The following is a 23,975-nucleotide window of genomic DNA, read 5'->3' on the forward strand; positions in this document are numbered from 1 at the left end:
TAAGAAAGGAGAAGAATAGAAGTGAGCTTTAGAGGCACAATGGGTTCTTAAAACATAGGACAACTTCCTGCTCTGTTCTCTAACACTTTAGTTGCCTACAGATGGAGAGAGAAAAAGGGACATCACCCCTCTGAAAAACTGTTGGGCAAAATCTAGCAGCAGGTTTCTGTACATGTATATGCAGCGAGCTTAGGCTTTTTTTGACATACTTTTAATAAGCAGCAATCCAATCCCAAGTTGCTTTAAGCAAATGCATTTGCAACCTTCACTTTGCACTGCCTCTTCTTGGATGATTGTGACATTTGATATGTTCTTTTTTTGCCCTCTTTGTCAGCCTGGCTCTTCATGTCAATCCATAGCATTGCATGTGGTTAACTTGACAGATGCAGGAATTTGCTGCCAAGCTTTGGAATGCGTTTTTTCAGCACTGGCATCTGGGAGTCAGATGGTCCTCCTGGCTGCCCCCTTGTCTTGCTGCGTTTTAGTTTTGCTGGGGTCTGGTGTAGCATCACCTGTTGCTATGCTTCCTTTTCTTCCCATATGTCAGGTTCCTCAGATCATGTATGAATGTGAGGAAATGCTCTCGGATTCTGTATGCATTAGCAGATACATTCCTCATAAATGTGTCAGAAGGTAAAAAAAGGTGTCTCTGTTAGGATTTAGAATTAAACTCTTTCTTTGAGTTCATTGTGCATGTAACTAATATCTGTGTTTGACACATCTCTGAGTTTGTCAAGATGTGTCATGGAGATAAGACTCAAAAGCACTTTTGGGGAGTGAGGGAAGGTTGCTAGAGTTGATTCTTTTCGTTTTCTTTACATGAATTCCCCTTTTTAAATAATGTAAGCAAATAAGATGGCATTTTCATTTTGATATGTGGCTTACATTTTCATAAACCCAGACGCTTCCCATTTTAGAAGTAAAAGTTGTCTTCAGAAAGAAATGATTTGTTTGCTTCCAACTCGTTTTCCCCTCTTTTTTTATACTTCCCATAGCAAATTCTGAATAGTGCACATTTCAGCTTTTGGCAGTCTCTGTAGCAAACCCTTCCAAGTTTAGTTTAGTTACTTTTTTTATGTCAAAAGGCATTTGCATGGGTTTACAGGCAGAATTATGGTTCAACATGTTCACATTGTTTGCATGAACATCACTGTTTCATCAGACCATGACACTGGATTTGTTGCCGTATTGTGAAATTTGGTGGAGATAACTACCTGCCTGACTTTTTGAAGGAAAATAGCTTGAGTGCCTGCTTGCAGCTGTGTGGGTCCTGGGTACTTACTAAAATTGAAAAGAAGTATCCCTCTCAGCTATGGTAACAGGTATCTATCTGTACAACCAAGCTTGATGCAGATCATTGGTCATTTTCAAGCGCAGGTTGTACTTGCAGGTTTTTAAATATATCTAAGATTTTACCCAAGGGTTTTATCCCCTACTATAAAAGCAAAGCAACATCATCCTGCTGGTAAATTTACAGAGTATTTCACTACTACAGAGATGATCCAAACCCAGAGGTTTTGTGCTGACTTCTCATGTGAGTATTTATGATACAACTTGTAAGTATTGAATAGGGAAACTAGTAAAACAGTGCCTGATGATGAATATTAATTTATTGTTTATAGCCTAATTATAGTTTAGTTTCTCTTAATTTATAGCTATCTGCTCTTAGAGAAGATGAAAGTGCATTAGTACTATCATGTGCTTGCCATCTATAGGAATGCCTGTGGAGAGTGTTCTCCTCTATTCAGATATCATTTTATATCTTCTCGTTGTCATTACTTTTTTTAACAGAAAGGATGCGGATACCATCTCGACCTACTCATGGTGGCAGTCATGCTTGGAGTGTGCTCTATTATGGGATTGCCGTGGTTTGTTGCAGCCACTGTCCTCTCTATTTCCCATGTGAATAGCTTAAAACTGGAATCGGAGTGCTCTGCTCCAGGGGAGCAGCCAAAATTTCTTGGAATACGGGAGCAAAGAGTCACAGGGCTCATGATTTTTATCCTTATGGGCTCATCTGTCTTTTTGACAAGTATCTTGAAGGTAATTTGGGGAAGTAAGGAAAAGCTAAAGAATACTGCACTGCACTGAACATTTCGCTGATGTTACTGTGTTCTTTAATGAGTGTCCTTTCCAGGCATGTTACTAACAAGCATATGTTACGAAATGGTAATCTAAAGTGGAATTCTAATTTTGCAAAATAAAATGGCGAGGGTCATCTAACATTTTTAAAACAAAAACTTTGTAATGCAAATCTGGCGTGACTGAAGGAATTCTGTTGTTGACCTGCAGTGTATAAAGATTCACCCTTTTTCTATACTTTGGGCCCATGGCAAATTACCATGAAATGGCCTTGCTAAGTTATACCAAGAAGTAGATTTATTTAGAAAACTTAAAAGCATGTTGTGATTTTAGATAATTTAAAATATTTTCACAGTTGCAAGAGAAGTTCTGTGGCTCATTTCTTGGAAATGAACATGAAAATTTGCTCATGCTGCCTGCATACGCAACACAGCTCACCAGTGTCCTGAAACTCCGTGTCTAGTTAAATGTGCCTGTGTAACGCCATCTATATACATAATACTGTTTTTTAAGAATGATCTGCCCCCTGAGAAATCACTGGGAGTTTTGCCACTGGCTTCAGTAAGACCAGAATTTAGACTTGGATGTTGTCACAGTGTAGGCAATAAGCCCTTAGAACTTGTACTTCTCAGTAGTATTTTATTAAGTATATCATAAAACCTTCACTTTGAAAACAAATGAAACACGCATTTTATGCCTTTAGTATTACATATTTAGTATTTATGTACTTTAGTATTTAAAACAGATACTTAGTTATGGAAATATTCCTTTATCTACACACTGTATACTAAGAGCCTGAACGTTTAAAGTAGCCTTTTACAAAATCATTCCATAGGTTATTTACCCATTTTTAAATGCTTACAGCACAGAACATTTCTTTTAGCAGTATGATTTTGTGTGTGTCTTGAAGATTTTTCTGAGGATTATAGCTTTACTTATTATCCACGTGCTCTCCTGAGCAGTCTTTTAAGTACAGAATTTAAGTATGTATCGAACACGTTCATTTTTCACAGAGTTCTGTTAATTTTACTAATAGTGAATAAAGTATTTTGTAATAACTGGCTTTGAGGGAAAAATGAAACTATAGAGCCAGATTCTTCTTTTGCTTTATGCTGGGAAACATTATTAATTTGTAATTGAGTGACTCTGATTTTACAACTTGTCTGATTAATGCAGGCATATGGCACTTTGAATTTCAACTGTTTAGAATGTCTTTCTACAAGCATTTAAAATTGATAAATGGTATTTAATATGCTCTTCATTTTCTCTGCTTGTTTGTGCAGTTTATTCCTATGCCAGTACTTTATGGAGTATTTCTTTACATGGGTGCTTCATCTCTAAAGGGAATTCAGGTAAAGTGGATTTATGAAGAGTGTGTTACTGATGATAAATATACTGATGATCTATAAAATGTGTAGTTATTCTTACTACATTATTTTACTATCTTTTGTGTATACACTTAAAGGACTGTTGCCAACCTTAAATTCTTGAAAGTGACTCACTTAAAAAAGAAAATGGATTCTCTCTAAATAGAGTATTCCCTTTAGGTAATGTGCTCCAATTTTTTATTTTTTAGGTGCTGATTTTTCTGTTCTCCCGTGTTATCAAGGGTATTTTGGCTGAGCCTAAAAACTGAGTAATAACTATCAGGAGCCATTCCTTCTCCCCTGCCTTTGCGTTCACTCTTGTCTGCTGCCTTTTCAGTTTCCAAGTTAGTGTCTTTCTAGTGGTATGCTTGATCTTGAACTTTGCCTGTAGGAGGCTTTTGGCTAAGTTGCCCTAAAACTAACATAGGTGACATTTTGAAGTTATTTCCTGTGCAAATAAATGCCACTGGCAGGGAAATGGAACTGTTGCAAGTCCCATGGTAAGTGGAACTGTTGCAAGTTCTTTGCTACTTAATTTCTGGTGTCAGGGATGAAGGGCAAGTCTACTGGAAGGGCAGCATTCCTTTGGTGGCTGTAAGTAGGAACCCCTGGCCAAACCCAGGCACTCTGGCATTCAGGTCAGGGTTGGTCATGGTATCCTATATCCCATTTCTCCTGGATGTCTGCAGTGTTAAATGGCATGGTTGTCAAATCTTTTGGCCCATCTGACACACTCAAATTTTCAAGTGTGCTTTTGCTGAAAGTTGAGGAAATGATACAGTTACCAAGACAATTAAGAACAATCACATGGTGAAAACATAAATTGTCCTGTGCGAGAGGTTGTCAAATATGAAGAGCAAAGAAAATGTCTGATTGTTTCTTTCATTAAATTCTTAACTGTGAGTTAAAAATGTCTTGCCTTTTTTTACCTGTTATTTATACACAAAGCTAGTAACATGTCTTGGTTTTTGATTGGTGTTTTTCTATTCAGAGACTTTTTTTATAACTTCGCCTGGCTCTTACCATTTGGGTTTATATTCTAAGAAGTGTAGTTTGGTTTTTACTAAAGTTTAGATAATTTAAACTTAATATGGTTCAGCTGTTTCTCAGAAAAAGGGTATGAGAAAGTACCCTATTGAGAAGTTGTTTTAAAGCATGCTAAAATCTGGCTGTCTTTACTTGGAAAAGTGATAACATCCCCCTTCCTTCCTCCCTCCCCCAAGCAGGGACAAGGAATGTAGATTTGATAAGATGTTTTTTTGTGGGAGGATGTGCTTTTTGCTGTTTCTGTGAAAAAGAAATCTGCTCAAATCTGGCCAAATTATCTGCTTTTAAAAAATGCATTTTGCACATGCTCAGTAAGAATTCCTGAAACTTGAAATTTCTGAAGACTGTTCGAATATAGCATAGCTCATCCATGCAAGGAGAAATGGTGCATTACCATCATCACAGTGCTGTAGCAGGTGACACAAAGTCTTGTGTCAGTGCAGAACCAAATAGGTCTGAAAAACAAGAACCTCTCATGTACATTCCTAACAGCATGACAGTTGGCTGTCTGGCATTCTTTTTTTTGTTTGGTGGGATTGGGTATTTTTTTTGTTCCTGGTTCTGTGAAGAAAGTATAACAGGGAACAGCCTGGGATAAAGTGTCTGCTGAAGTACACGCAAGAGCTAGAAGACTGAAGAGATCCTTCCATGATCAGCTTTTTGTGTGCTAGAGAAAACAGCTTAGTTGTTGAAAAAACAAAGTTTAGAATGTATTAGAAAGGCAGTGTAATAGTGGGTATGCCCAACGGGATCAATGAGCTTCCATTCAGATTGATTCATAATTGAGTCATGTCTGCTTTGAAGTTTGGCTTTGCCTAACTTTAAGAGTTCTTGACTTGAAATCTTAGCAGTACTATTTTAAAGTAACTATTTTCTTTGTGTGTAACACATTGTACAGGTATGAGTAGGATGTTTATTGGAGTATGACTATACAGAGTGCAATTCAGCAGAATCCAGTATTTCGGCACATAGAAATACCTGAGGAGACAAATGTGTATCAAAATTGAAAGGAACTTAAGTAGTATGACTAACAAAATAATGGTTCTCATTCTTACTCTGGTGGCTCAGCTGGAGAGAATATGAGTCCTTTACTACTAGATTCAGGGCTCATGACTGTAACTGAGATAAGTAATCTTCTGTGCTCCTGAACTTCTGCACATTTTTGCCTTTAGAATAACAAGCCAGAAATGAAGGATAATCAGTCAGTGTGTGAATGTCAGCATAGATGATCCTACAGCTCATTTAGATGCAAACTTTAAAAAATTTATCTTTCAGCTTTTTGACAGGATAAAGTTGTTTTGGATGCCTGCAAAGCACCAGCCAGATTTTATTTATCTGAGGCATGTTCCTCTTAGAAAGGTCCATCTCTTCACCATAATTCAGCTGAGTTGCCTTGTGCTTCTGTGGATTATAAAGGTTTCAAGAGCTGCCATTGTCTTTCCTATGATGGTATGAAATGTCTTTTAATTCCTCTAAAAATACCTTTTATTTTACTTGTGGATATTTATTATTGAAGAAAAAAATTAATTGCAGGCAGGTATTTACAATATTGCTTTGACTCAGTGTTCAAGAACAATTCATACTGTATTTTGCATATAACAAAGATGTTACATATAACCTCTAGTTTAAGAGTAGGTGCCACTCTGTTTATGTGTGTGAATATTCTGTTCAGGAAAATTCTTCTCTTAAAAAAAAAAAAAAAAAAAGCATTCACCCTTTAAGGACGATTGTTTATTGCACTGAGGAACTTTACTGATAGTTCTGTGTCTTGCTGGAAATAAAAAAAAATCTATTCTGCTGCTTAACAGATCTCTCTGATTATCTGACTAATTCAAAATAAAAAGTATCTACTGACCTCAGTGATTGTTAAATGCTTCAAGCCAGACTTCATTTGAACAAAGGAAGACCAGCTGTTGGCCTGTCCAAATTAAAGGATAAAATTCTAGCTGTAAACTGTGGTCACTTTAAAAAGTATTTCTCTACAAGCATATTTGTCAGTTTTACTTGCGTTATTTCCTAATTGTTTGAATTAATATCTTTACAGGTCCTAGCTTTGGTATTTGTCCGAAAACTAATGGATTTCTTTTTTACTAAGCGGGAACTCAGTTGGTTAGATGATTTGATGCCTGAGAGCAAGAAAAAGAAACTGGAAGATGCTGAGAAAGAGGTGGGTCATGGTTTCAGGGTTTTTTTTTGTGTTTCTCCTTCAGACATTTAGAGAAAATTCTGTAAATAAGGCATATTCCATGCAACAGGCAAACTTGTTAATATTATCCAAAGTGTAATATTGTAATGTTTTGCAGAAGTCCTTTTAAGGTTGCAAATCTAATTAGATTAGTTCTAATCCCACTTAGGTGGGGATATCTAATAGATGTACGTTCTTAAGCTACCATAGTGTCATATAACATAGTATCTACAGTGTTCCAGGGGATTGTTCCTTAGACCCGCGCAGATGAAGTGCAGGGATGAATCTGTAGGAAAGTCCTCAGATGCCTGAGGCACTGTTGACTGCACTCCTTGTCTCCTTTCAAAGAATATGCATGTAAAATAATTTCTTACAAACTTCATACAGGACAGATTCTTACACATTTCTACTCAGAATGTTCCTGTATTTTGACAGCAAAACACTGATTTTTCTGACTGTAGCCTTCTAACCAGTTTTTCATCAATTTGATAGTATTTTCTTCTAGTTGCTGCTTTGTGAATTGCTTGTTTGAATATCATCTAAAACTGTGGGAATATTAAGTAACTTTATATGCAAAGGATGGAGGTTCTCACCCTTTGTCCCTGTTCAGTGTCAGCTGTTAGGGAATGTCAGTATTGGGCCCAAATAAATGAGGGACAAATCTCAATGAAGAACCACTAAGTGCAGGAGCAGTAGGTAGAATATGTTGGTGCCAGGTTATTTTAAATGGGAGTCGTGTATTCTGCATCAGCACTTTTAAATGGTAACATCGTGTGAGGCTGACGTGGCAGTGGAAGGTGAAGGTACAAACAGTGCCATGTGGTGGTGGCGGCAAGCTGTGGTCACTTCTAGGTGGGAGTGCTCTGGGGACAGTTGTGCATATGACCTCTAAGATGCCCCACAGACCTGCGAGACTTAACCTTTTTGGTGGTAAAAGGGTACTGCAAAAACTAGACAATGTGAATGGAGAGATCAGCAATTTGTCCTTAGGGACACTCTGAATGTCATCTGAGACTAGTGAACTGGGTGTGTGTAAAGATTCCCATTGGTAAGTCTATTTGCAGAAATAGGACAGGAGCTAATAATTCGAACACGTAATTATGAAAACTAGATTTCTTTGCCTCTAGGATTCTTCTGTGACCTTTGACAACTTATCTGTAACCTGGAGAACTATAATTTTGCTTTCCTTGACACATTAAACTTTATAGTTTCATAGAGTACGTTCTGGGGAAAACGTTTTACCAAGGCGATAAACATCATGATGATTATTTACTATTTAGTATGTGCCTGTAAAACTACCATCTGCAATTAAAATATGTGAGTCATTGTGTTCCCCCTTGAATTGAAGAGTGTTGTTTCATCACAGTATCTGTTGTCATCACAATTCAGAGTAACCAGAAGTAACCTAGGTAGTTCTTTTCTTGTGGCTCTAGTTATTGGAACCAATTCCTTGTTACCCTTATGGTTTGGTTATATGTCACTTTCCTTCCCATGCTTGATGGGATGGCATCAGAAAACAAAACTGGGAAAATATACTGGTGTTACTTTATTTCATTCACTGTCTATTTTGAGAGGTTATTTTTACATATTTTGGCATTTCTAAATATTTGGAGCTATTATTAAAACTGTTCAACTGTCAAAAACTTAAGAAGCTGTGAAGCCTGGAAATGACAAAATTAACCAGTAATAAAACTTCTGACATGTAGCCTAAGGAATTAATTGGAGAGTTGCTATCACACGGCTTTTAAAAATAGAAGTATTCTACCCACAAGAATATTCAGAAATATAGTTGACAAGATCTGAAACTTACTTGATTGGATCCTCATTTCATCACTTAAGTTGTTTTTGTATTTTTAGGACATGCTTTTTCAAGGCTTTAAATTTATAGTGGATATTATATGTGCCTTCTCCTCACAGACCTCCTTTGGAAGCCACTTTGATGTTAATCAATTAAGTCTTTCTGAGCCAGGAATGAACAAAGTGGCTTCTCCCATTTGGAGAAAAAAAATGTTGTGACTTATAAAATAGCTGTAATAGTAAAACATAGAGGAAAAAAAATTCTGTGTACAGAGGACTTAAATTCTACTATTTTGGATAACTGGCTCTTCCAGCTAATACCAACTTACCAGTGTGTGTGATGCATGTGGGGTTTTGGGTGATCTGCCAGGATCTCTCTTTTTTGGGAGAGCCTACTCACACTTTCAGACAGGCACCAGGGTAAACTGTTACAAAGCCATATAAAAAAGGGAAAAAAAGATGTGGAGGTCTCTGGGTGTCTTGTTATGCTCATAGTGCATACATATACATTCACAGTGCAACAGTTTAGGGCAGGATCTGACTGTTACGTTCATGTTGAAGGCTCCTGGCTATGGTTACCCTGACCTAACAGGGGTGTGAACCTTGAGAATCCTCCTGTGGAGCTTTGTGTTGATGTTGGAGAGACAGTCTCCTTTTCCTGTGTTCTTGCAGGCAGGACATGGTGTTTGATGGGTGTTGCTTTGTTCTCCTCCTAAGACAGGTTTTCTAAATTTGTAATTATTTCACAAAAAGATTGTTGGTAGAATGGTCTTCTAGTTCACTTCCTGTTACTCAAAGAAGTTTCTTCCCTTCATGTGAAAACTGATTTTGGTGTCTTGTTTCACAACCTTTCACTTCCATAAAACTTCATCAATATTAAAACTATGTGCAAACTTAAATTTGACTCACCTACTTTTTGCATGTTAACATTACAATGCATGTATCCTGTTATGCATGATACTTACAATTTGCCATACAGTTGCTCACTTAGTGTTGCTAATTTTTCTTGTTACAAAAGTGTCTCCTCTCTTCAGCATTGAAAAATAACATTAGGTGAAGACACATACTTTAAAATAGAAGAGGTTTTAAATGTCAAATATTTACATGAAGGAAGTTGCAAAGTATGTTACTTTGAGAAGTTCAAATGAATACTTAAAGAAAATGGAAAGAGAATTAAAGTACATAATTTTCACATCATCATATCCTGTCTCATATCTAAATTTCTTCCTTCTAGGAAGAGCAAAGTATGCTAGCAATGGAAGAGGAAGGGACTGTTCAATTACCACTAGAAGGACATTACAGGTAAAATATACCTTTCCTCTTTTAGGTGAGTTGCAATTAAACAAATAAAATAAACATGCCACAATATTTATTCTTAATGCTTACTGAATGTTAGGAGGGTTGTTTGTCTGGTAGTAGAGTACAGATAGGTGAACTGAACTATATATCACAGCATTTAACAAGCTCAGTCCTTTTCTAGTCTTTCCACACAATCTCATGGTCCTTAAGAAAAGGACACATTGGGTGAAGTTTTCCCTTGGGCAGGACTGCAGGATCAGGCCATTCATAGTGAGCCTTGGCTTCTGACATGCACAACAGGGAAGGAAAATGTAGAGCAGGTCGAACCCTTCACTTTGATGCTTGCAGGGAGCCAGGAAAGGTTTTGAACACACCCCAGAAAAGCCTGTTCTAGAGTATTGCATTTTAAAACATTCTAATTAAGATCCTATCTGTTTGAGATAATAAATGAATCAAGAGCTGTTGTAGATAAGGCATAATGCAGGGTTGACACAACTTAAAAACCATGAGCACCCATGTTATAGCTAGTAATAATATGCATGGCCAGCCCATAAGGACTTTAATTTTCAGTTTTCAGAAAGTTCTTAATAAAGATTTGAAATATCTGGTGATAGTAACCTCTGCATTAAAGTGAGTTTATACACTTATCTTAGAGTGGCTTCTTGCCTTATATTTTAACACAGAATTACCCTAATGTCTTCTAAGGCAAATAATAGTCTGTGCCTCTGAAAAATCCCAGTCTATCTCTTACTTTTGATTCATCACACTTCTAATGGTCTTGGTTTTTATTTCTTTTGTCAATGCCTTTTTGTTCTACTTTATATTAGCAACAGTTAGCTTAATTTATTTTCAGGTGTGATCTATATTGATCTGTAGTTTGTTTATTTTGGTAGAGTTGCCTGGATGATACCTGACTTTCTGTACTGTCAGGGTCACAGTCCTACAGCTAAAAAGAAGTCAAGACATTGGTTGATAAAGTGGTCCTCAAAACACTATGCAAACAAGTTTACTGAGGGTTTACTGAGTGTCAAGCCATATGTAAACTATGAAGTTAGGACAGGCAGGCCCTACAAACATTTAAGAGACTATTATTCTCAAGTGTATAAATATGTATTTGGAGCAGTCCAGGTAAAGCTAAGGGCATAGTAATTAAAGTTGTTGCTTAAAGCTACTGATTAGCTTGTTTAATTGGAGCATTTTTATTAGAGCTCTTAAATCTTTGACTATGTCAAGGTTTTTGATTGCTTTTAAAATTGTTTTAAAAGCAGATGGAGTTTCAGAGCATAAGTACTTTGAGAACTGTTACGAGCTCTTAGGATTCTTGTTTAATCCATCTATGCCACTGGCATGCTGAGATATCTTGGGCAATATTTAATTTCACAGTTCCTCATTTTTCTCTATTATTTGGAACTGATACAGCGTATTTCATTGGTGTTACTGTGATTAATTGTTGTTGGGGGAGGAAAATACTGAAAAGTGCTAAGATGTTTTAAGAGAATATTTAAGTCATTGTTCAGGATTTTTGAAGTATAACATAATTTTGTAACTCAATTTTCAAGGACTTTTATAGAGTTAATAAGTAACTAAGACTGATTGCTCATTGTTTTATTGTGTATTTACTTTTATTCTTACCTAGAGATGACCCATCTGTGATAAACATTTCGGATGAAATGGCAAAAACTGCTGTGTGGAAGACATTGTTGATATCCTCAGAGAATGCAAAAGATAAGGAGTCAAGCTTTCCTTCTAAAAGGTTTTAATTTTTTTTTACTTCATTGTACTTTATGTATTGGTGTCAAACCAATATCAGAATATTGTGAATACTGTGCTAGGGATTAGAAAGGTTTCTAGCATCTTGCAGTTTTATTTCTTGAGGTTTCTTTTTATTTATGTCCAGTCATGATATTCTGAGCTCAAAACACAAATGCACAATTAAAAAAAAAATCACAAATATTTGCATGCTACTTAGTTATGCTACAGTGAAAAATGAAGTTGAGCATGAGTGATGCTTGTGTAATGAACCACCAGCCTATACCTGGATATTGCACAACAGCTGTTGTGTGTTCTGCTTGCTTTTGTTCTTTCCTCTTGAAAAAGAAGTGGTCATCACTGCCCTGGAAATATTTATATGAAAAACCCAGTACTGTGAATGCAATCAATTACTATTTGAAGTGAAAATAATTTCAAGATTGCATTACTTGATTTTTTATTTGCCTTCTTCCCTTGTACTCAAACCAGATAAATACTTTCAAATTTTAGTCCAGACAAATGTAAAATGAAGCAATGTTGTTCTATCTGTGCTATAGAGTTATTATGTGAATAATAGTAAATACAAGCACAGTATGACCGTAAGATAAATTTTCCTCTCTTTTCATAAATTTTAAATTTAACTGTTTCTACTTAATTGTTTCATATCACATTTTTGTCATAAGCTCACTTTCCTAATTACTCTAGAAGCTGATTCCCCAAAGGTAAGACTCTGTCTCCCAACCTTTTTCCTTGATTGCATCTTTCAATTAAAAATTCACCCAGGCACCCAAATGACTTGACTTTCTGTAGTTTTTGGGGAGACAGAAAGAAAAATTTTGAATAGGAATGTAAAATATATTCATTAAAGTCCTTAAAATCTGAAATTTACTTTGTATTAAAAATAGAAACTGTAGAGGTGGTGTATTTAAATGTTAAATGGAATTTATTCTTAGAACTCTTAATCGACTATTTTAAATTATAAAGTTATATTCTGCCCATTTCTAAATCTAGTTTTCAAAACAAGCTCCACGTTTGAAACAGCTACTCATTGTTCTATGGTGAAAAGATGCAGTAGGAAAATAAATTGTTTAAAAAATTATTATCCCAAAATGGCATGCTGCCTTTCAGTGTTGTTCCTTCCTGTAAACAGCATAAACAAAACAAACAGCTGATGACCAGAGAATCCATTTCAGACACCCATGGAACAGCCCCTTAATGTGATCGTTTTAATGCTATGTCACTGACAGCCAAAATAGCGCTGTAGTTCTGATTTGCCTTCCACTCTGGGCTGAAAAGGATCATGTCACAGTGAAATCCATGTGGTGCATGGGAGAAGGATGTACAGTAGGGTCTTACCTTAAATGCCTCTGGAGAAAGAGAAGAAACTGATGTGGCACATTCACAGCCACTGAGTATGCAGTAGTTCTATTTTTTTCTAGTGGATGTTGCTTTATTTGATGGTATGGTAGATTATGTAAACATGTACTGGTTTTACCTGAAATTTTCAAAGACCCTTTGAGCAAAAAGCATACACATAAGACTGTGGCTTAGACAGTATTGGTAAAAAAAGATCTGGCCTTTCCACTGCAGTAAAATAGTAACTGATTTTCTAATGAGCTCATTTTCAATCTGTTCTTTTATCTTTGCTTGTGAAAACAAAGACTCAGGTGGAAAGGAACAGTTTCATGATTTTAGGTATGAGTGTCCTATTGTAAAGGAACAACCTCCTAAAGAATCTGAAATCCTGCTTTTTCACGTGCTCTAGCTTGTCTCAGATTCCCAGACAGAAGTAGATTCAAAGAACTTTAAACCTGGAAGGCTCGCTTTCTGATAAGCAAAACCGTAAGACGTTAATCTTAAGTCTTATTAGAGACAGAGCTAAAGAAACATTGTATTCCTAAATGAATTCACTACATGAAGATACAATTCAATCCTAGGTAAGTACTGAGAAGAAGGAAGCTTGGAATAGTGGCAGTCATAAGGATAATTTTTGCAAATGATCAAGATCACCAATATTACATTACATAATTCCCTTCAGTGGAGGGTATCTTCCCACAAGGACAAAAAAATCATCCTGTTTTGTGATTAATTTTACTGATGCCTTTTGAAGTTCAACTACAGAAGTGTTTAGTTCTTCTTTTCCTGTTGTCAGGTCTGCTTTCGTGTACTAATATCCCAAAATACTACTAAATGGGGATAATTATGATACTGTACTATGCTTTTATGTAAGGCACTGACCAGTTAACAGCATAGGGTGATTGCTGGGATTTGTAATATCTGGAAATTTCATACTAAATATTGAGTTGACATGGCCAATGAAAGACTGGCCAATAATAAACTAAGATCATCTTCAAAGAGATTTTAGGCAGGGAGGATTTACACAACTGACTTCTCAGCCTGACGCATGGATAATACCTATCATACTGCTATCTGTGCAGCAATACAGTTGTGTGACAGTTCTTACATCCAAGACTCATAGCAGTATTTGTCTAAATTTAATCAACTGTTGTCTAACCATAGAGGCACCTGAACTTTACAATTTTCCAACCTTAATTTTTCACTATTATAACTCCTAGGGCCCTACAGGTCTCTCCTTTTGAGCGTGTCTGGGTAAACTTGAACACCTAGGCACCCATCTGAAACATAACCCTCTTTGGTACATGTAATTAATTATTCCTCTGTCTTTGCTTATAATATTAAGCCCTTCAGATAGCAATGTCAAAATATATCTGACTATGTATAGAAGGTAGTCCTAGCTGGTCTTTTAGAGAAAGGCATCAATCACTTTGTAGATTGTGTGAGTCCCTTTCTCCACCTGAAGACAGAGATGATACAGAAGATGTGGGATGCAAATGCCGCATCCCAAACCTTCCTTCTCAGCCTTGATAGACTACTCCCTGGTAGGGAGGAATAGAGTGCCAAGTCTCTTACAGATCCGCCAATTATCTGTTTTAGTGGTAAAAGATCGGCCTTGTCCTTTTTTCTTTCGAATTTCTTATGACACTGAAGCCCACATCTGCAGGTGATGCTCAGGGACTTGAATCCTAAATAGATGCAAGACTTTCTTGGTATCACGGAGGCCCCTAAACCATGGGAATATTTTAAGACTGTAGGGCACACAACACATCCTCAGTGTTTGCTTTTACTAAGCACAGGTAACACTCAGCCTACTGTACTGCTGCACTTTAAATTCACCCCCCAGGAATTTGTTTGCATACCCTTTGTGTGCAGAAAGTGTAACATACCCAATTCTATCACTGTTCTACAGAAGGTGATAGATTTGGCAGTTGAAGTGGCAGAAGTTGGTATTCTTTAGCTATTTCCATTAACACCTCTGGAAGCTGCCATAGGCATAGAAGTAAGCTTTGGCTGAACTGAATTGTATCCTTAAAGCAATTTTTATGTGAAGAAAAATGTCAGATGATTGTAAAATTGTGCATGAATCACCTTAAGAATTTGAGAATTGATCTTGCTTTTTTTAAGCCTTGTGTAACTCAGCCTGTTTCTCATTCATTCTAGTTAAGGAATTATTCCCATGAGACCTGGTAGGTTATGTGCTTGATACAGGTTTGTTCTCAGAACCATCTTTTTTTTATTTTTTTAGATACCCTGCCACTTTGTTAAAGGCTTGATTTGCCTGTGTCATGGAAGCCTCTTTGCATTTTCCTAGTGTGACTGAAACTCATTGCAAGAACATGACTTTTTATTTATTTATGCTGTTGTAAATAAGGACCCTCTTCACCAAAAAAATCATCTGCTTTGCACATATATTGCTTTCTCTAGGCAAATCAACAGTGTCGTAACTGGAAGGAAGCTGAATCCACATTTGAACTCTGCTTCAGAGTTCTTAGTGATATGGCTTTTGTAAGATCTTTCAGGCTTTACAGGTCCAAATGGGGAATATTGTCATTCCCCAACCTCCAGCCTTCTCCTGGTCTCCCCAGTCAAAAGTGAAAGCCACATACTACAGCTGGAAATTGGCTTGCACTGCTATAGTTCAGTGACATTCCTTCTAAATTTACACTGAGCAACAGAATACATTTTAAAGACAAGAAGTACTTGTGACCTCTTGTTTGTGCCATTTAAGAAAATGCTGGTATTGTCTGAGAACTGTACTATTGCCATCATCTAATCAATTAACAGCTGTATTTGCCAAAAAAAAAAAATGAAAGTGGCTGCCTTTGCTTGCATGCTGGCTGACGTGTCTGTCTGTACATCTCAAGTTCTCTATCTATCTATCTACCTCATCACTGAAATGCTGGCTGATGTCTTCTGCACCATTCTGCACAAACTTTCTCTTGCTTCCCAGTTTGTGCTGTGCAGCATGAAAAATTAATTAAAATGTCAGTGCAGTGTTGGTTTTCAGGTAGATCATCAATATACACAGTAGTGCTACTGTAACTCTTTTTTTCCCCTTCTTTTCCTAGTGCCGAAATCAGAAAAGAGAAGAAAGCTGACTCAGGGAAAGGTGTTGACCGGGAGACTTGTCTATGACTTGTTCTTCAACTAATATTTTTACAAATGAATGAAAGGAGTGCCACAACCACTAAATATATATGATTTACCTTGTAACTTTTGTCTTTCATCTCAAACTAGCACAGGTAATGTAGTGCAATATTTGTCTCATTTCACCTTGTCTACATGTCTGTATCATCTAGTATCTGTGTAAATGTCTGCAGTAGCCAATGCAAAAAATCTTTATGTTCTTTGCTGATACTGGCCATTTATCAGTGTTAGTACCATAAATTTAACAAGCAAATTTTCTTTCAAATTCAACTTTCTTGTTAATAGGTTTGTACTGTATTTTACTACTTTTCTGTGTGAGAATACTTAATAATCTTCATTCAAGATGAACTTGAAAACACTTGTTCCAATTTTTTTTTTTTTTTTTAAAAAAAAACCCCTAACTCAAGTAAATGATTTCAGGAAAGCCAAACTGACAAGCAAACATTAAAGAAGTTTTTAAAGTAACAACTGATCTGACCCTGTGAACAAACTAACAAGGATAATCCTTTCTTCCTCAAGCTGTCCTTCTGAAGTCATGGATTACTCTTGCGATGAGGATTGCAGGGTCAGATTCTGTATTTGTGAAGTTTTCCTTGATTTAATACAGTGTATTTAATAATTCAAATTTGTATGTAGCTGGAACATAGTCATATATGTTTAAAAATATATACTAGAATATTCTCTCACCTTAACTGAAGAACACGACCACATCCTTTGATGTGAAACATGGATACAGTATTTCTTAAAATGCAATCTGTGATTACAGTATCTTATCTTGTATTGTATGAATGTTGCCATGGTTGGCCAAACAACTACATTATGTCATTAATCAATCTATTATTTTATAATAAGGAAAATTTTGTAGATACAAGCTGTATCCCACATGCAATTATATCACCTGCCCAATGGTTTTCTTATTGCCTAAAATAAAGCCACATAAAGGGCATATTGTTCTCTCTACTAACTGTAAACCTCTTAATTTCAGAGATTACTAGTGTACAATACTTAAATGAATATGCTGCTGTTGATTTTGTTACAGCTCTTCACTATTCCATCAAGTATATTGATTAAAAGTTAAACATTACAAAGTAAAATGAGGGTTTGAAGCCATTACAGAGACATTTTTTTCATAACGGATTTTGCTACTGCCTGATCCTTCATGCTGTTCTTTTGTGCAAAACAAGGACTGTGAGATTAGGAATTGAATTCATAGAGATGTGGAGAAACAGTTTTATTGCATTATTTGGAATTCACTGATTTTAAATTTTTTTTAAGGTAAATTTTTAAATGATTAAATGAAAGCTAACTCTCATTATTACGCTATTACTTTGAATCCTGCCAATAAGAATTACAGTCTTGTAATCTTTGTAACAATTCATCTACAGGGCTCTAACACTCCCTAGTTTTCCAAAATATGATAATCTTTCCATAGACGTCATGTGAACAACTTTTCATATCCATCATGTTTTAAGTATTCCTTCTAATGTTTCTGTGTGTGCGAGAGTGTATGTTTTACTACTTCAGCCATAAATGATAATTGCATTTTGCTGCAAACTGATAGGGTCACTGTTCTAAATTTGAGTTTGCATTATCGAAGCCCATTAAAAGCCATTTTTATGGAGGAAAAAAAATAATGGACACAAAGAAGGATTTACATTTAATTCAATGTTTGTATTTGTAAATTTGGGGGGGGGGGAAAGCTAATGCATTAAGGTAAAATTCTTTGTTTTGTGTACTTGATAAATTGTAAGATTCCAATTGTTTTAAGATTAGTATAGAAGTTCAATACTGGTTTGTCCCGAAAGCAGCCTGGTGGTGTTTTAATATGTTGCTGACTTTGTTACAGATAATGTATACAATCAAAATGTACTAGTTTCACTTGACCAACTCTTAGAATAATAAGAAATCAGTGTATTCAATGGCATCCTGTATTTCTGTTCAGTATTTCAGAGTGGTTTTATTTTAGAACACTCTGTTCTTGTGTGAATTTAAATGCTATTCCAATGTTAATCTTAACATTCTGAAATCACACACAATATAAAGCAAATGTAGTGCTATATTTACTTCTAATTTAATATTCCTGGTCAAAATTACTCAATTTCTTGGATGTAATTTATTACAAAAGTTTACGTGTACATGTGAATAGACTATTGTGTTTTTCACAAGAAATGTTATGTGAAAATAAATATTTATCCTAATTAATTTTCAATTTTATTTTTATACTGAAAACCCCAGAAAAAACTACGTAATATGATACAGTATTTTAAATGCCTACCTGACACTTGAATATGCTTCACTGTAGAGCACAGTCCTGCTCCATTTCCAAGTGGAATCTCATGAAACAAGCCAACAGTGCTGGCTTGCAGTGTGTAGTTGATAGAGGTTACACTAAGGGAATACTTCTAGTTCTTTAAGTATGAGAGCCTAGTTAATGTAGTTGTTGGATTACAGAAATACTATTTTTGGTCTATATGACACTATTTGGCCCTTGCTACACAAGCAATCCAGAAGTTCATAATGATCATCTTTTTTACAACCAGTCTGTATTGCTGTGATGTAGCTTTATACTGATCTATGTTTCTTTCCCTTGAGTTAAAAGAATCAGAGATGAGGTTACTATAACCTTTTGGAGACAACTGACAGCCTTTATCCTACCTACAGAGCTTGCTTTAACAGCAATGCCAGTCTACATTAGAACAACTAGTACTGTGAGCCCAAGATTGTATTTGTAATTCCCATCTCCAGTTTGTTTTCCCCAAAAAACTTACTTATTTTGTGAGTCAAGGAGGTTTTGGTTTATTTGTGAACCCCTTATTTTTCTCATTTAAGGACTATCTGCACGAACTGTCTTGACATTCTCCCCCACCTCCCCTGTGCTTTATCTGTGTGTATTTACATTTAGCTGTGTACTTTTACATCCAAAGCTAGTGTCCCTAATAACCCGCAATACATAACTGATTGCATGCTGGCATCTAATAACAAGAAGTTTAATGTTAGATAATCACATCACCCTCCACTACATGGATACTATTAAACAAAAGGAGAAGTTTCCCTGTTATTCTCTCAAAATTAACAGGGATTTTTTGTAAATTCTAAGAGTTTGTTTCTTGAGTAGCATTTTCAATGATATGGACTACACCTCCTTTCATAACTTAATGTCTTTTTTATTTAAAAGCAGCACAGTTTGTAGTACATGTGGGTTTTACCATTTCTATCTATGTGAAATTAAAGCAGATGTTTACTGGTAGCCTACAAAGAAAAGCAGGTTTGCTAAGCAGCATGTTCACATGAGAGTTACATGAAGGTCGAGCCCTTGCTTTAACTGACTGCTACTTTGCATTGAAATGTATTATGTATGTATGTTTTGAGTGCAAGGAATATATCCCTTCATCAGTAAACGGGGGACTTGTAAAAAAAAGATTTTCTGTCCCATAGAGAAACAATGGTGGGGTCCTAGAGTTCCCCAATAAGAGTTTACCAGTGCAGATTTCCACAGTAGCAGCCATTGTGTCTATAAGCAAAAATCACAGTACTATAACAGGAAACAGAGAAATCCAGTGCCATTGATTTGAAAAGATAGCATTGAAAAACTTTGGTGAAAGCTGCCTTCCTTGCAAGACGTCTACAATTGTAATCAAGAGATTGCAGAAAAATACTGACTTAGGGAACTGCAGTAAACCGAGTTGCATTCTGCATAGCAAATATTAGCATTCCAGTATTCCTGATACTGTTTCTAAAATAGTAACTGATCAAGCATTAAGTAATTTCTGCAAAATCTGTTTAAAATTTTATCAGTACTTTCACAGAAATGATCACAGGGTTAATTTTATTTTTTGTGGGAAACATTATTATATTTGTTATTTAATTGATCTCCATGTTGGCTCCTTTGTGACACTTTCATCATTCATTACCCTGCTATAGAAGCTGGACTGTTTGTTTTAGGTGGAAATAGCAGAAGGTACTGATTCAAGCAAGTACCGTGCTTTCTAGAAGTCTGTAACATACCTACATTTTGGTGATGTTAACACCTGATTAAACACAATCAATAAAAATGCAATAGTTGTGTAGCAAAAGCAATCAATCATTACAGAGATTAGGATTTCATTGTGTATACAGGTATCACAAGAGCTGATCCTTATCTCAATTCATTAAAAGTTTATACTGGCTCAGTGTACATTAGCTAGAGAGTATGCTGGGGAAGTATTATCACTTGCTGGTGCTAGGGCAGTGAGAAACACTGCTTTATGAAATGGCTTATGTGGGTATAAATATGCTTGTGTGCTTGACCACTGATGGCATGGTCTTTGTCGGTGTACCACTGCAGGAAAGAAAAATACAGAGAATGTTAGTTCTAGCTATATCTAAATCAAACATGATAGACATAAAAAATGTGCAGCCATTTCAAATTATCCCAGCATGGAGGCAAAGACATGCTGGTGGTATGATACTTCAGTCCCTGCTTTGTATGTGGGATGCACCATGTTTCATGCTAACAGTACAAAATGATGATGTGGCTTGTCCAAATGGAGGGTAGATGCAGCTCTACAGTTTAACATAGAATCTGACCTCTGCACCAAGTAAGGCCTGGATGTTTGTCTGAATGACAGCCATGCACTGGTACTCTTGACTTCCTTCTATATTTCATCCTTTTCAGAACTGCTCTCCTTGAGCTGGGAGAAGGGAGGAAAGGAAGAGCTTGCACCTTTGTGAGTTTTCATGTACGGAATAAGAAGGGGCTATTTGTCTTACAAGTTCTATTGTCTATATTTGTCTTACAAGTTCAACAGAGAAACACCAGACATTACCTCTGGATAGGAAGATAACTTGGGACAGGTTATCTTGGACTTAGGATGTAAGGAAAGGTTAACTTCAGCTATCTGTAAGGTACTATTCACTGGATTTCAGGTATATATAGGATGCTGGGGGGGTCCTCTTCGTTAGGGACTGTAGTGGTAGGACAAGGGGTAATGGGTTTAAACTTAAACAGGGAAGTTTAGATTAGATATAAGGAAGAAGTTCTTTACAGTGAGAGTGGTGAGGCACTGGAATGGGTTGCCCAAGGAAGTTGTGAATGTTCCATCCCTGGCGGTGTTCAAGGCCAGCTTGGACAGAGCCTTGGGTGACATGGTTTATAGTGTGATGTGTCCCTGCCCATGGCAGGGGGTTGGAACTAAGATGATCTTAAGGTCCTTTCCAACCCTAACTATTCTGTGATTCTGTATGCAAAGATTGGTTTTGGCTGTTTGTCTGAGAGCACAGAAATAACAAGGTGAAAGATTAGGTAAGCTGGGTCAAATACAATTTGTTGCTTTACATTTTTCTTGTACAGAAGATATATGGGTGAGTTATGTTAAAATTTCAGTCACTGAAAATGAAATCTGAGTATATGAACTTTGATTTAAGATGGCAGTTAATTTAAACCTTACACCAGGGAGCTTTTAGTATTATTCTCATAGTACAAACCCATTTTTATGATGATAAACAAAACAACATACCATTGCCTGAAAATCCACTTCAGCATCAACAAGAGCTTTGGAAATCTGTGCTGCCTGCTGAAAGTGAACATTATCTGAAAAGTGGAAGACAAAGAGGAAAAAGGTAAACAAAAAATTGCTTCTGTATTGCTCTGGGGAAAAAGCAAAGCAACGAACACAGCAAACTCCCCAGCACTGCTGACTGAAACACAAATCAGTTGCAGAAAGCAGTATTATTTTATTGACGTAAATTTAACAGCCTTGCCCCTTCATGCTTTTGTTTTGTCAGTAGTAGAATTGCGAACCTGTCTGTAATACTAAAATGTCTAATTAACTGCAACTCACCATCTGCTGTTCCATGAATAAGGAGATATTCAACTTCCTTGAATTTTTCAGCTCTGGCCATTACTGTTGAACTCTGAAATTACAGAAAAGGGGGGTGTGGCGTGGGGGGAAGAAAAAACGTGCTATTTATTAGAAGATGATTTGCTACCAACTGACTATGAGTCCTGTTGACACAGTCTGGGGTCCTTCAGATAAACACAACCAACCACCCCTGCTCCCCTCCCCGCACCCCCAAGTAGCATGTTCACATATCCAGCAGCACTGTGCTCACACTCAAACCATTCTGCACTGATTTGCCATTATTACCAAGGGTTATGTCTGCAAAGTAACAGGCAATTCCAGAGGGGAAGACTTTTGTGAGTGAGATACACATTTAATGCATTGCTAACATGTTGTTAGCCTGCAGCACACCACTTGCCATAGGTTTCCTGTGCGACTGCAGACAAGTTAAAGAATGTTGTCATGGCAACAGTGCACCCTATGATAGCAAGGAGGAAATATTGCAGAGCCTACATGTGTTACGTTCCCCACCAAAACATACACTAGTTCACCTGTAGGTAAGTCAACAGAGCTAATATTCCACGAGTCTCAAGTAAAAATGGGTGACAAGAAGTTTAAAACAATGCACTCCCCAAGTATGATAGAGAAATGCCTGAGGGAAAAAAACTCTAGATGACATCTATAAATAGAAGTCAAGCTACATTTTGGGAATTGAAGCACAATACAGTGGATTAAAACAAACCAAAAAACCAGCAACTAGATTAATCAAGAAACTTAAAACACAGTACAACATACTCCCTAAAACATAATAACCACCTGATCATAATGTGACTAGGTACTAAAGAATAAGGAAAGTAAGGCTTGCAAGTAAGATCTTTAATTTGGGAAAGGAAATAGCATAGTGCTCTGCCATGAGAAAGGGGAGAAGATAAGGGTTAAGAGACAAGATATTTTGGGTTTGACAAGGCAACCAGCATAATGGGGCAAAACTACATTGATTTAGATTTCTTTCTATTGGCAACATTATAGGGGTTCTCTGCTGCACATGACTGAATCGCTGTGGACTTTTCTCTATATTGCTACTTAAAAGCTATTATGGCAAGGGAAACAAATAGTAAAAATTAAGAGCAAAAGAATTTTGGTTTGGTTGTGGTTTGGGGTTTTGTTTTTTGGTTTGTTTTTTTTTTTTAATTTCTTCTGCACCATATACTAAGGCTGTATCCTTGCACAGGGATTTTCATTTAGTACCCCCAAAAATATTGCATTACCAAGACACGGAAGTGTTCCAATTTCTTTATGTTTCTTGTATACTCATGAATCTTTAAACAAGCAGAAATTTTAATTAAATGGCAGAATAACTTACCTCTCATAACCGCAAAGAACTGATTTCCCTTAATTCAACCAAATTTAAAAAACAAGTTCAACACAGAGGGGAAAAAAAAGCACCCTCCAATCCGTAACATTGCAACTGCCCTCTCTTAATAGTGAAAGGCTGCAGAGCACCAGAAATCCCAGCTAATATATGGTGGTAATCCATGCACACTGGAAGGATGACCCTATCTACTGAAACGAGTTGGTACCATAGAGTAAGAACAGATAGTTACGAGAGTGCCAAAATTTGGAGAAAGGACTTCGATTCAGTGAGGAGCATTGGTACAGCAGCTGAACAAAAAGAATGACTCAGTAATGGTCCAGTGATATAAACAAACAAACAAGCAAGCAAGCAAGCAAACAAAAAAACCCAACAACCAAACAAAAGACACTAGGAAAAACTAAGTATCCTTTGAGTGTATCATTTTCTACATATGCAGAAGGAAACTCGATTGCCTTTACAAGCTTTCTTCCAGCAAATCAGTGCTGGTTAAAGGGACGGCAGACCTTCTGTGAGTGGGAGCCTGACTTAAGCTATGCTTCTGAGAGCTCTAGTTTCCAAAAGCAGTTTGAGAAAGTGTCATTATTTTTCCCCTCCATGCCTTAAACAAAATAAAGCTATTTGCTAAATACTTCAGAAAGAAGGAACACACAAAAGAGATACTTTCTCAGTTTTTTTATCACTTGCAACTGATGTCTCACTTGCTGTACCCATATTCAACATAAAGAGTCCCTTCCCATAAACGTGCTTTA

General features: G+C 36.5%; 2 protein-coding genes across 2 annotated transcripts in view; one reads left to right on the forward strand and one right to left on the reverse strand.

Annotated features, from left to right (window-relative positions):
* Positions 1 to 16,020, forward strand: part of SLC4A10 (solute carrier family 4, sodium bicarbonate transporter, member 10) — a 117,933-nt gene extending 101,913 nt beyond the window's left edge. The window contains exons 19-25 of the mRNA XM_010009798.1: positions 1,792 to 2,043; positions 3,366 to 3,434; positions 5,772 to 5,945; positions 6,541 to 6,663; positions 9,713 to 9,780; positions 11,414 to 11,530; positions 15,954 to 16,020. Coding sequence (XP_010008100.1) covers positions 1,792 to 2,043; positions 3,366 to 3,434; positions 5,772 to 5,945; positions 6,541 to 6,663; positions 9,713 to 9,780; positions 11,414 to 11,530; positions 15,954 to 16,020 — 870 coding nt within the window. The remainder of the gene's footprint in view (positions 1 to 1,791; positions 2,044 to 3,365; positions 3,435 to 5,771; positions 5,946 to 6,540; positions 6,664 to 9,712; positions 9,781 to 11,413; positions 11,531 to 15,953) is intronic.
* Positions 16,021 to 20,169: 4,149 nt separating this feature from the next.
* The window catches only part of DPP4 (dipeptidyl-peptidase 4), a gene marked incomplete at its 5' end in the record, with an annotated part of 31,765 nt that continues 27,959 nt past the window's right edge, over positions 20,170 to 23,975 (reverse strand). The window contains 3 exons of the mRNA XM_010009799.1: positions 20,170 to 20,350; positions 21,528 to 21,601; positions 21,852 to 21,924. Of these exons, the coding sequence (XP_010008101.1) occupies positions 20,252 to 20,350; positions 21,528 to 21,601; positions 21,852 to 21,924 (246 nt within the window). The remainder of the gene's footprint in view (positions 20,351 to 21,527; positions 21,602 to 21,851; positions 21,925 to 23,975) is intronic.

This window comes from Nestor notabilis, unplaced genomic scaffold (genome assembly GCF_000696875.1).
Source record: "Nestor notabilis isolate BGI_N333 unplaced genomic scaffold, ASM69687v1 scaffold5302, whole genome shotgun sequence".
Lineage (NCBI taxonomy): Eukaryota > Metazoa > Chordata > Aves > Psittaciformes > Psittacidae > Nestor > Nestor notabilis.